The sequence below is a fragment of the Lipophrys pholis genome, assembly GCF_963383615.2.
Source record: "Lipophrys pholis genome assembly, chromosome: 7".
Lineage (NCBI taxonomy): Eukaryota > Metazoa > Chordata > Actinopteri > Blenniiformes > Blenniidae > Lipophrys > Lipophrys pholis.
The window spans coordinates 25111427-25125895 of NC_137638.1; the positions used below are offsets into that span (position 1 = coordinate 25111427).

At 44.4% G+C, this 14469-nt stretch overlaps 1 protein-coding gene across 1 annotated transcript in view; it reads right to left on the reverse strand.

Moving 5' to 3' along the window:
- Positions 1-14469, reverse strand: part of slc15a4 (solute carrier family 15 member 4) — a 32896-nt gene that overhangs the window by 6363 nt on the left and 12064 nt on the right. The window contains exons 7-8 of the mRNA XM_080466779.1: positions 13967-14131; positions 6061-6219 (exon numbers count right to left, since the gene is read on the reverse strand). Of these exons, the coding sequence (XP_080322905.1) occupies positions 6061-6219; positions 13967-14131 (324 nt within the window). The remainder of the gene's footprint in view (positions 1-6060; positions 6220-13966; positions 14132-14469) is intronic.

The window sequence follows — 14469 nt, forward strand, 5'->3', positions numbered from 1 at the left end:
AACCAGGAGTCTTGCTGCTGGAGTCTTAACTAACAAAGCGCAATCATTTATAAAAAGGACATAAATTATGTAGGAGAGGACACGTATACTTGCTGGGTGACTTAAGCAAGCCGAGCGATCCATTCTGTACTGCTTTAGTCAGCGGAGAGTCGTTATTTAACAAGGAGCAAACCAAGTGTATGAACACACACCATAGGTCACCCGTCCATCACAGGGCAAACACAAAGAGACAGACCATCACACACACTCTCATTCACAACTACAGGGGGAATTTAAAGTCACCATTTAGTCTTCAGACTGGGATGAAACAGTAAAACTCGGGGAAAGCCCACACACTTGCAGGACGATTATAAAGCTCAAACTGAAAACATAAAGCCCGAACTGGACTCGAACTGAGGACACTCTGAAGTGAAAGTACTAACCACTACCACGCTGTGCAGTTTACACATGAAACAATAAGGGCAGAATTTACAGCAACAAATTAAATGTTCGCCGAGTTTGCCCCTGAGCAGATACTGAATGTCAGCACTGGGTCTGTAACAAATCTTGATTTTAGGTCACTTTTTTCTCCTTTGAAGGGAAAAATAAGGAAACAGCTGTTACAGCTGCATTAGGATTATTCTGACAGATGACTGGATCGCAACCTTTGTTCCAGTTTTGGAAAACTCTTTTTTCAAACTCGTGCCACAGGAAAGAAAATGGGGACAGATAAAAAGAGAAACCATGTTTAAGGAAAATGCCCAAAATCTGAGCAAGGTTTAATTGTTTTAAAGGACCTTCCCTCTAATTTTAGCGTACATTAAATAGGGATCTACCTCTTTTTTTCAGTCTCCACCCCCGAGGGTCCACTTGGCTACCAGGCACTTTGAGAAAATATGAAAAGCTAATTACAGCAGCAAGACACTAATCAAGGATCCACTGCAAAAAAATGTTAATGAAGCTCATCAATATTTGAGTTATACACAGAAATGGATAGCGCATACAAAAAATGAAATGTAATGTGGAACATGAGACTTCCAACATGTACCTTAGTATTCTGTTTGACAGCACTGGGTTACTAAAGTATAAGGCCATGATTACGCTCACACCGCCACCAGAAATAGGTCAGCCTTCTTATATCTTACTGACACAAACTTGTGGGGCAATTTACCTGCAAGTGGGTTTGAGTCGGCCGTGTAAGTCCAGGTGAAAAGAATCGATATCAATATAATGCAAAAAGGATCAATTGATCCGGACCTTCAGTGCAACGACCCTACATTTTAATGCTTCAGTGACTTCAATGCCATCACCTGCTGTGGAACGAAATGATCCAACAAATCAACACGTTTGTTTTGATAATAAATACAGGTAATCTCTGCTGCTCTCTGTTGAAAAAAAGAAAAAAACAAAACACCTTTATTCAGTTTTCTAAGAGGCCACAACATGCTTATATATTCACGCAATATGTGTCACTTATGACATTCAGATCACTACTCGCATCATAATGCCGTCCTCTCAGACAGAATAAAAGGTAAATTTGCCAGACCTGATAATAAAGGCTTCCATTAAAGCCCTGACATTTCAGTAAGTGTGACCCAACAGGATGTGCGAATGTCAGCCCGTGTGAGGAGCTGACCATGCCCCAGACATCTGATATAACATCAGTCACAACTTGAATGCTTTTCAAAGAAAAGACCATTTCCTGTCATATGACCACAGAGACAGAGACATTTGCTATGAGTGGAATGACACTAACAGACCAAAAAAAAGAAGAGCTAATTAAATGCAACTGCTATTTTCTGGAGACTTATAACGGCCCACATAAAGAGTAATTTCTGAAAGAAAATGAAGGCTGGGTTTTGATTGACGTGGCTGCTGCAAGCTTCTTTGGACAGGAGAGGATGTCGTGGGGTTATGCCAGGTCTGTTTCCCTTTTCAGTCAAGATGTAACCATAGTGACAAAGACTGTGCTTTGAGAAGTGCAGGATCAATGATTCCAACAAAATAAGCTCATTGGAAAGCAGATGCGGCGTAAAATACAGCATCGATGTTTTAGAAACACGGTGCTGATGTTATTGTTGTTCAGTCACAATAATGACCATTTTCTCACAAGGTAAAGAGTAGCAAGCAGCGGGTTAGATCGTACTGGGTAGAAATAACCTGTTTGTGTTTGGCTATCTGTGGTATGTGGCTTGAAACTGCATGGATTCATGTGACTTGTGACTGGATAACAGGGGAATCCAGTAGATTAGGATCAGCTTTCTCATCACCTGGTCAGTTCTGGCTCTCAGTGTAACACTATCAAGTTAACTTCTAGAGAGACACTCTAACCTCTAGTGAACAAATTAGGAACAGTCTTTATTTATTTGAAATTAATGTAGTATGTGTCATCTTTGAACGGAGAGGGGGGCTTTATATGGAATTATATTTTTGTATAATTGTGTATTTACTCTACTGCAGATCTCCGCTCTACGCTATGTCTTCCTCGCTCTTGCTCAACAGCTACACTCTGTACGAACTCTGGCGTCATGCTCACTCAACTTGCCACAGCGCAACAAATGTGACAAAAACAAAACAGCCAGTTTTGTGGTTTATACGGGATTAGAAAACATTTTGGGGGAGTATTCTTGTTGTTGAATTACATAAAATAAATGACTCATAGAAGGTGTCACCATCTCAGATTTTTTTTCTCTCTCCGTTTCTCACGGGTTACAGCAGCCACATATACCAGCTCCGTCACCTTCAGTGTCTACCTGAGCTGGATTATGAAGTGGGGAGAAGTTTCACTCACCTCCACAGTGTAACTCACTGATCTACTCAGTGTGCTTGGGATTCAATTGAAAACACTGTGTTGAGCTCATGGCATCTGCAGAGGAGTTTTCTCTCTGCTGCTGCTGCAACCTGTCCTGCTTCATAATTGTGAAAAATTGATCTTGACTGATGGGCGGAATGATGAGTAAATTCCTTTGTGACCTCCTCCCTCCAGTGCTTCTACAGGTACTGATGACAGGACCATGTATCAAGCCAAGTGGTGATGGGATGGACCATCTGCTTTATCCGAGATCAACAGCTTCTACTACAATCAGATACACACGGCGTGCCAGATCCTGACTGCTGATGATCCCAAGAGTTCAGGTCACTAAATGCACCAGCCATGTGTGTCGTGGTTGTGGCAGGTGGAGAATGATTTAGAGGGGTGGTCGAAGTGGGCTGCACTCGGCCAGTTGCTGTTTTTAAGAGAAAAAAGTGGGAGAGGCAACCCAATGGAAAGTGCTGACCTGAGGCATGCAGGAAATATGAGATATATCTTACTGGAATTGTAATGTATGACTACTTATCTTTTTGACAAGATCACCACCCCCCCCCCCCCCCCCCCATTACAAATCCCATCATTCCCAGGGTACCCCATCCGGCCATACAAGCACTGATTTTTACATCAGAACTAAACTGCATTTCTTTTTACAAAACGTTTAATACAAACTGCAGATTCAAACAGATCAACAGATTTTTTTTTTACAAGATATTTTGTAAAAAATTGCCCCTCTATGCAAAAATGACTTTTAAAACACATACAGAACTCTGAAAGAGACAATAAAATAAACACTCAACCTGAACATTGTGTAGGTTTGCAAAATCAAGTGGGGTTCACTGTGAAACAAACAGCTGAGTTTGAAATGAAGCAATCACATTAGTCAACACATCGTTGAGCTGCAATGTTGACAAGTCACACCAAGAGGGCACACCCGCCCACTTTGGAAACCACTGTCATAATCATTTCGGTCCCGAGGATTTTCTTCTACTACCTGACATTAAGTTCTAAACGGGAAAAATTACTGAAAACTTGTACTGAAAACAAACAAAAGTCGGTCCAAGAACATGAAAATGTGAGTAAGATGCAGTTTTAACACAAACACTATCTGAAAAATATCTTCTTCGTATTCTCACAAGCGAGCAAGGTATAAGCTATAGTGTGTTATATTTCTGCTTTTGTCCCCATTGACCAGTCTCCTTAATACGATTAATTCAGAGAGGGACAGAGGAAGGACATTTTATGAACTCCACAATTTGACCATACACAAGCTGCTTTTATTGTTGTCTGAAGAGTGATGGCCTGCAGCAAAATTATTGATTCTGAATTTTTTCATAGTGTTATAAGGTGTTGGCACCCCATTATCTTCCCTACTGACTTCAGCAAACTGACAGCATTGAGTTGGAACTGGACCATCTTCCTGGGAAATTCAGTAATGAAGGACAAACTTGATAAAGATGCCATGTGACATTTGTCTGTGCAGGGAAGGAGAATGAAGGAGCAGCAGCACAGCATGATAGCTGAGCATTCACCAACGCGATGCCAAATTCGCAGTGCCGTCTCCATGTATTGCTCCGGGGACAGCTTTGCTTAAGAGGAGCCGGGCTACGTAATCGGACCCCCAACCTGTGATTAATGTTGCCGTCTGTCTCCAGGCCAGCAGAGCTCAGTACAACTCAGCACAGCTCACCCAAGATGCTGTTTACTGCACACCATCATGCCCGCAGCCATGGAAATAAGCTGAATCCATTCCACCTCGAGAGCCTCAAAATATGGAAGACGCTAAACATCCAACAAACTGTGATAAACAGCCAAGAAAACAAGCTGCATGATTCCTGACTGTATTTAATGCCTCAGCTTTGTGCCATGTGTCTTTTATCAGTGGCCAGGAGGATGTTTTGTTCCATTTTTGCAGCTCACCTTTTAAATGACTTGTTTTGGAAAGCATAAGGGGGTCTTACAGGCAATCCGGCTTTAGTTAACTTTGCCTTAAGTGACGCAAGACCAGGCAAAGGATGGATTTATGGGGCCCGCCAAGCATTTTCCAGTGCTAACATCATCAAAAGTACCTTCCTACCTGTCGGCCCACTGTATTAATGAGCTATTAGGTGTTTGCAGATAAACAATTTACAGTGCTGGCTTATTTACTGCAGGCTCGGGGAAAAATGCATCTGGGTTGGGAGCCTCCGCTTGCTGGGGAGCCCATCCATCTGCTGCCACCGCCACGCTCTTCATTCCACCACATGGACAGATTTACACAAACCTTTTGTTGTTAGTCTGACTTGCCTATTTGTAATGTGAAACGCTCTTCAGACAAGAGAAGCGCACATGGTGTTGGACCCCCCCCCCCAACCCATGAAAGTATCAATCAAAATTCGAAGGTTGAGTGTCTGAAAAATAGATTTCTGTATCTGGAAGTGGTGAAAAAGAAAATTCTGGGATAGGCAAGACAAAACGGTCAGTGGTCGAGTTTTCTTTTACGGGGCAAACTGTTCAGGTGGGCTACAAACAGCCCTGCAGAAAACTCACAGATCAATCACCTCTGTGTTACTTCAATAAGAATGATGGAATTGGAATGAATTGAAGAGAGAATCATCTTTTATTTTTAAGTTCATTAAAAGACAAAGTGAATTCATGAATTGCTCCCTTAAGCCTGCATGCATGTACATTGACTACAGATAAAGTTTCCCACAAAACCGTTCAATTGCTTGTTTCTGTGAAAGAGTGAGGCTCAGATTGATAACGACTGCATGTTTTCATATAATTCGGGCAGTTTTTTTCTACAACAACAAAAAAGGGGGTTCCTCGTGGCATTTTCATCTTATAGGATCTATTGAGCAACACTGGTAGTCATTTGGAGTTTTGGTTGTCACTACAGGTCCATGATTAAATCCAACTGTAACTCTCTCAGGCCTTCTAACGCTTAAGATACATCACTATGATCATCACTACCTCGCCGATGTTGTACCGAGCCAGTGTACAGTGTACAAAGGTTTTAACATCTTAGAGATGCCTGCAGAGGCTAAGAATGATGAAATCGGAGTGAAGCGAGTACCCCAACACATGAAGATGCAAGCATCAAAACAAAACCGAAAAGATGAAAGAAGCTAAGCCTTCATACTGATAACAGCAGCATCAGATGATAGTTCCCTGAATTCATCATTATGTACAACCTGTTCATATATATATATATATATAAAAGAATCTATAGCTGCTTACATGTATCAGGTCTTTACATTGACAAACCTTAAGAATAGAGGACAAGCTCTTACCAAAGTCGTTATGGGATGACATCCATCCGATCGCCTTGTTGGAGACGATGGCCAACAGTCCGTAGCCCACAAAGGAGCCAATGCCAGAGAAGAAGAAGAAGAGACCCATGATGGCGCTCTGCATGGACTTTGGGGCTGCAGAATAGGCAAACTCCAGACCTGCAGCAGAGAGCAAGCACAAAGATATATTTGTCATGGGATACGCAAGCTATATATAGAGTAAAAAAAATCAGTGTAAGTTATGACCTGTGGAGAACAGAGGTGAGCTTTTGACAGTGTACTGCAGCATCACCGTATTGAGGTATTATGTGTTCACTTTGCCTCAACAAATAATGTGAAATTCAATGTGATTGTGAAGAAACACTCCAGTTTTATTTTTTCGCAATAATGTAACATAATAAGTTTGTCGATAGCGACAGCTCTCTTTTAAATATGTTCTCTCAAAAGCAAAAGACCGTCTCATCATCTACCTGGCAGCTAATCTTCCGTGGTGGCACATTGTTGAGTAATTGGTCCCAAAAAAAACCAAGTAATCTCTGGATAAAAACACACCGTTCAACATTTACTGAAAATAACTGACGGAATGCAAGTGTAATCTGAGAGGAATAAAAAACATTTAATATAAGTCTGTTTTGCCTAAATATTTTCCTTGCTGCGAGCTGACGTTGATAATTTCATGGCACCTCACACATATGATTTTCCAAATGAGGCCCTATGGCTACATCTGCCAGGAAAGATTAGCGAGCCGCAGTTAAAGACGTTCGCCTTGTAACACCTTGCTTGGAGGGAGACATCACACAAATTAATGTCACGAACAATTTTCTTACAGATACCTGAACTAGTTGGCGGAGGGGAACAGCTTCACGAGAAGAGAAAAGAGATAAGAGCATGGCTAAAATAGGGATGAATTCAGGGGAAAACACAGTTGACCTTTTATGAATCCGCACAATTTCATTTGTTTTCTATCCAACGCTAACCTTTGCATTGTTAAAAAAGTTGGTCAATAGCTGTGCAAATACCACAGCGGCGCAAAGGTTGAGCAGGGTTTTAACATCATCAACACTCCCGGTTAAGTTAATTCCCCAGACAATGTCGTCATCGCTGCACGGACACGGCCTCAGTGGGACTTTGAACTAGCTAAAGATGAAGCTGTCAGCTTGTTTGAGGTACAATCCGACTGATTGAGACATTTGCATTCACGGATAGTTTCAGTCTTACAGCGCATGTGTGAAACAGCATAATTGGACGCAGCTCTGCGTGGATGAGAGAAGAGTGCAGACCAGAGGTGGAACACTGCGTTAAACCCTGCTATTGTTAAACTGCGAGAACACTTGAAGATACGATCAAAACCCTGACTACAGTTTGACCTTTTCCCTTTCCCACTGAAACAGAAAATAAGAAAAAAAGAAAAGAGATAGGAATGTAATTCCCTTTAACTACCTATGTTCCTATCTAGTAATAACATTTAAAACACAGCCATGCATTTTTTCACAAATATGCGAGACTCATTTTGTCAAATAAGTTTGGTTTTTTTTCCCCCCCTGACAGCTGCCAAACTTGAGTGATGAATGTGAAAAGAATTACCTATCGTCTTACAAGACTGAGGACTGGAGAGAGGAAGTTAGAAAGCACTGGAGGTTTTAAGCAGATTTATTCAAACAGAAGACGACTAAGGGGAAATATTCCTCTTTACCAGACATATGTCACAATTCTGTCAGCCAATTTTCTTTGAAGCAAGCCCTGTGGGACGCTACGGCGGGAGAGAAGAGAGCAAGTTTATTTTTAAGGTTCCCTATAGCTTTGTTAAGTCTGGATTTGACTTTCATGGGGACCCCGTTAGATCTGTGTAAATTCTGCTGTTTTAGAGAAGCCGTATGGATTTCTGCTCAAGGGCTATATAATACGCAAGCTTATTAAACACATTTCAGTATTCTTAGTTTCTTAGACTCAAATATGACAACTGTTCATTTCCACAGAAACCCTGAAGTCACTGGATAGTCCTTCAACTGTTGGTGAGAAAGTCTGAAATATTAATGGTTCAATATTCACTCTGGAGATAAAGCAAGTGCCCTATGGAAGACCTCACATCGATATGACCCACAGTATTAGGGGAATGACTCAATCATGACTAGAGGCCTTAACAAACTGGAATTACTGAGGTAATTGAGGCCTTAGGCCACGGCTATAGAAGGGAAGAAATAAAGACAGAAAAAATATACACCAATAAATAAATACAGTCTGAAGATATGAGAAAACAGAAAACAGTTTTGTCTGTCTGTGTGTGCGTGTATGCGTGTGCGTGTGTGTGTGTGTGTGTGTGTGTGTGTGTGTGTGTGTGTGTGTGTGTGTGTGTGTGTGGGTGTGTGTGTGTGGGTGTGTGTGTGTGCGTGTACAGTCAGATGGCCCACAGCTGCTACAGAATTTCACATTTAGTGCCTTTCTCACAAACTCCCCTCTTTCCATAAAGAGGAATATTGCTGCTGTTGTTTCCGTTCATGTCTCAGGCGGTGCGGACACAATTTCATACAGCATTACGGCAATTCCTCACTTTGTCACATGATTGTATTACTGGGGCAATACGCCCTTACTCATCACAGCTGTTAATGAAATGGCCTCTCTCTTTAGGAAAGGGCTTAAAAATAGAAGGGGAAAAAAACAAGTGAGGCAGCTTATAGAACTGTTTTCAGTTGATATCTAGAAAGCATCAAAAAGAAGTTTGCAGCTGTCAGTTCCTGTGTGAACTGTTCTGACCTGTGTTGAAGCAATGATTTATTTTCCCCCACAAAAAGAGAACAGGAAATCTATTTCCTTGCAAGAAAGAAAGCCGTGCTAACGTTCCGGTGAGGGATTATGGGAAGCCACATATTGATAAGCATGTGTCTCATAATGATGTGTACTGGAATGAACAATCTGAGCCGCAGCAGAAATAAAACTTCCACATCAACATCAAACCCGAGGGCATGTTTACAATCTCCCACTGAAAAGTTTGTTGAAGTGCTGTGATTTCACAAAAAGATGAAACTCTTTCTCTTCAGTTGTCGTGTTTTAGGCCCTAAATCCGAGCTATAACCACATGTCTGAAGTTGACTAAATAATAAATAGGTGGACAAGTCACCACAAAACCTTACTGCGTTCTACAATCGTGATTTGGCAGTATTCCTGTCTTGCTTGTATCATGCGTGTGCCTGCTGCAAAATGCCCGTTTCAAATTAACGGACTGTAATGAAGTTCTGGCCGAAAATTAAAAACCAACCAATTCATTTACATCCAGTCCAGGGACACTTCAGCCTCCAACCAGGTCGCTTGAGAAAATGCCAAAATTCTAATTTTCTCATGAGTTTAAATGACGCAAAGGACATGAATGCATCAGATTAGATTTTGTTTGTAGTTTGAAATTTGGGAGTTGAGTTTTCATACGGGTCTATCTTCACAGACATGTGCCTATTTGACGGGTTGTAATGCAAACCTGGTTTAAAGAGTTGTGTTTCAATTCAACCAACTTTTGCAACAATTATCACAATTATGCGCCGGTGGCAGTGGGAGCTGTTTCAATCAATGAGACAAACAAGCACACAGAGAGCCGCTTTTACTTGACAAAAAGCCACAGTTGGAAATGTCGCTTTCTTTCTCTTCATCTACCTGATTAGTCTAATCTGCTCATGACGTTGTTGGCCACCACAGCACTCCGATTTGAAAAGAAATCTACAAACAGCATCCTTGTTTCAGTTCCAGATACAAAGCAGTCGTCTTGTTTTTGCTCCTTTGAGCATGTGCATGTCACCTCGGGGTCACGGCCGGCTCATACTGGAGTCAGATGCAAGTCTCATTTAAAAAATTATGTGAACGGCCATTCAACAAAACTCTGATAGAAGTGTAAAAAAATAAAAAATATATATATATATATGAGCGTTAAGACCTTTCTAAGTAACACTATTAGAAAATCACCAGACTAAACCCATCACTTTTTTTACTTTTGAGACCATAAGAGCACCTAAGAGACTCTTCAAATGTTGAATAAAATACTGTCAGCTTCACATTAAATCAAGTATTACTTCTTTGGTCCTGCAATCATGACTGTCTGCAGTATAATGCTGCCTCTAAAAGCTGGAGTTGATACATGCTACATTCTCATAATGATAGTTAAGCCTTATTCTCTGCCTCTTTGGTTTTCATGCAAATGCAGCTGTCAGCTCATGCAGTCTGCTGGACTGATAATTAAACATACCATCATTTTCTGTGTATGGTGTAATATGTCCTTATTAACACTGTGTCAGCTGGGGAGGCTTTCTAATTGGATAATTAAGAGTTGAACTTGCAGTATAGTGTGTGTCAGTATGTTTTGTTAGTGTTATCTCTCGAGTATGCAGCCTCTTGTGAGTAGTGGAGGGAGCACTGTGATAACTGTTTCATGCTACAGCCCCCCCCCCCCCCCCCCTCCCCCCCCACACACACTAGTTCCGCACACGCACACACACACTTCCACTCCTCATGAGATATGTTGCTGATGTTTCTTGCTTTCTGCCATCATTCGTTCAACTATCAAAATCATGTTCTTCTTTTGTTGTTGCTTCTTTGTTAATTTATGTTCCTGCTTGAAAGCCATGTTCCTGTCTCGATAGAGCTGCTCAGGCTGGTTTAATCCTGAAAATCATGTTCCTGTCTCGATAGAGCTGCTCAGGCTGGTTTAATCCTGAAAATCATGTTACCGTCTAGATAGAGCTGCTCAGGCTGGTTTAATCTAATAACAGTTGGAAAGTATTTGGATTGGTGTGATAACTGTAAATAATATATGTAGCACTAACAAGGGTATTGTATGTTGCCCCCCCCAATCTTCTCTCTTCTCTCTCTCTTTGAGCGTTCCCCCCCCGGTCGTATACGGCCATGCCAACTTCTTTTTTTTTTTTTTTTTTTTTAAATTCCCTTGTCCTGTTCGGCAGCTTGGGCCAACAATATGATGTGATTGAGAGCCTTCGGAGTCAGAACAGTTTTTGGTCTTGCAACAGGGAGAGACCTGGAGTCTCCTCCTGTTGCCTTCTCCGTCAGAAGTTGGCATGGCTGCCGTACACGACCGGGGGGGAACGCACAAAGAGAGAGAGAAGAGAAGAGAGAGAAGAAAGTCGAGGGGGGAGGGGTGAGGGGGGAGGGGGGAAGGGGATAACATACAATGTCCTTGTTGTGCTACATATATTATTTGCAATAATCACACTCATCCAAATACTTTCCAACTGTTATTAGATTGAACCAGCCTGAGCAGCTCTATCTAGACAGTAAGATGATTTTCTAGATTAACCAGCCTGAGCAGCTCTATCTAAACAGTAAGATGATTTCCTAGATTAAACCAGCCTGAGCAGCTCTATCTAGACAGTAACGTGAAGCAGGAACATGAAATAACAAAGAGGCAACAACAAAAGAGGAACATGATTTTTAAAGTTTGAGCAAATGATGACAGACAACAAGCAACTTCAGAAGCACCTTTCGTGAGGAGTGAAAGTGTGTGTGTGTGTGTGTGTGCGTGTATGTGTGTGTGAGTGCGTGTGGCTTGTCCACTGGGTGTGGCCGGAACTGTTGTGGGGGGACCCGTGGTGACACCCCGGGGTCCGAGGCCACCGCGCCCGGACACCGCCACCCCCGGCAGACAGAAGCCCCCCAGGCCCGGGGAGACCCCAGCGAACCACCCCAGAGAGCCCCGCCCCCGCCCAAAAAGCACCCGACGGAGAATGCAGAGAGGAATCCCCCCCAGGCAAGAGGGGCCCACAAGAGAAGGACAAAGGGCACAGGGCCCCAGGCCCCGACCCAAGCCGCCAAACCGAGAAAAGGCCGGAGCAGGGCCCCCGGGCCGAGCGGGCCGAGAGCCCCCCCAACCCCGGCGGCGAGTCCCACCGCACCCCCGGGAACAGGCCCACCCACCGCCCCCCCCAACCCGGCAAGGCAGAGACGGCCCCAGCCGCCGCGCCCCGGACCAGCCCCGCCCCCAGACCCAGGAAAGCGAAGTCCGGCGCAGGCCCCGGTCGGAGAACAGTCAACTCTACACCCCCAGGAGCCTCATATTCCACCCGCCCCATAACCCCTCCCCCCGGGTCTTGATTGGGAAACCCAACCCATGACCCACCCCGCACACACACACACACACACACACACACACACACACACACGGAACGGGGGGGGGGAGTGATGACTCTCGCACCCTCAGGCCGCCGGCCGGGCCCCCTCCCGGCCACCGCGGTATCCCAACCTCCACCAATCCAACAGCAAGTGGAGAAGGAGCACCGCACCCCAGCCCCCCCACAAGCGCCACGCCCGAGGGAGCGCGCCCCCCGCGCTCCAGCCGCACTCACCCCGGGCCGGGGCGGGACCCCAGCGGGAGGTGCTGGGGGGAGCCACGTCTCCCGCCCTTCCCCTGCCCTATATGTGTGTTGGATGTATGTAAGGGTGTGTTTTTGTGTCTTGAAAAGGTGGATGCGATGTGTGTGTCTATGGTGCGGTTTAAAATTGGGGGGTAGCGGGGCCCGGGCGTTCTACCGCTGACAAGCGGCAGAACCCCGAAAGCGGCTTACCCCCTCAAGACCCTGCATGACTAAGTGTGGTTAAAATTGTGGGTGGTGCAAAGTCGGGGGAGGACCCAGACCGCAATTAAGTAGCCTGGACCCCCCACCTAGGCACCGCCCCACTGTTCCCTATTGTGGGGTAATATAAGGTGAGGTAAGGCAGGGAGGGTTCTGAGGGAGGGGGTCCCCCTGTCGCTAGGACCTTGGCCCAGCTGGACCCCCCGCGCTGCCCCACCCCACCCCCCGAGCGGCCGGCCTAGGACCCGGGGGGCCACACCCCCCCAAACAAGGCTCCGCAAGGGGACCCGGGCAGGGAGCCCCCACCCCACCCAACGGCCAGACAGCAGAGTCCGAGACCCGCAGGGCCCAGTGCGAGCCCAGCCGGAGGCCAGTGGCCAGGGCACCCCCCCTCATTTGCCCACTCCACACAGCCCCACACCCCAACCCACACACCCCAACCCACACACCCCAACCCACACACCCCAACCCACACACCCCTATCAGGCCATGCCAACTTCTAATAAAGGCAGCAACAGGAGGAGACTCCACGTCTCGTCCTTTTGCAAGAGCAAAAACTGTTCTGACACCGGAAGGCTCTCAATCACATCATATGGTTTGCCCAAGCTGCCGAACAGGACAAAGGGATAAAAGAAAACAAACAATAAAACCAAAAAAAAAAAAAAAAGTGAGTTTGTTGCAGTAAATGTCGAGAAAGCAATTGACTGAATGTTGAGGTGAAATTTATGCTATGATGTTGAATGTGTTGACTATGACCGTACCCTCTGGGATACACAGGACAGCGTGTCTACGTATTTATTCAATACTACTCTCGACTGTATTTGTTTGGACAACAAGCAGAAAAAGGGGACTAATGTGAAGCTTTTAACTGATGGAAGAGAAACCTAAACTTTCATCATTTCCATTGTGAAACAGATGATTTTATCTGCACCTTAAAAAAAATAATGTTTTTTGAATAAATAAAAAATCCCATTACTGAATAATGTCCTGCAGTCGTGTGGGAAAATTTTGGACAATCAATTATCAATTGAGGTCTTGGGCTATTTACAACCCACAAACACATTAAGCTGGTGCAGTCTGGCAATGAATCAAACAAAGTGTTCAAAAAGGGTTTACACATTAGTCTTCATTGCGTTCTGCTTATAAGGACAGGCATTATGGGTTTTAGCCCACAATCCCTTCGGTGTGGTTCAGTGAGGAGGAAAACCAGACCGACTCACAGCACAAGGCTCATCGCTGAGAAGAACTGTATCTTACTGTGAGTCATAATGTTTACCTGACCACTGACTCAAATGAGCACTCGCATGGCTGAAAATATTGCAGAGGATGTTGAACAACTGTACCTGCGATGCTGGCAAAGATTTCGCTGATTCCTATCAGCACATACTGAGGCACTTGCCACCATATGGGCAAATCTGCAGCGTGGTAGACGACGTTGCCAAGCACCTGGTCAATCGTACCGTTTGAGCCTGAATTGACAATCTCCAGCCGTTTGGTCTCCAAAATACCTGACGGGATCAACAGAGAAAAGAGAGCACATAAACATAAACACAGTTAGCTGAGGCTTACAAAAAAGACCATCACACACACACACACACACACGCATGCACACAGTGTAAGACATTACTTGTGAGGTCCTACTCTAACCTTAACAACAACAATTAAATTCCCCACCTTATTCTATTTGTTACCTGAGCCCTAAAAGTATATCCACCCATCTTCTACATTGAGCCAATTCAGGTCATGAGCCCATCACACGCACACACAATCACATCGATGGGCAATTTAGAGTCAAATAAGTCCAAACACATGTTTTTTGATGATCCTCACAAGGTAGGTTGGATTC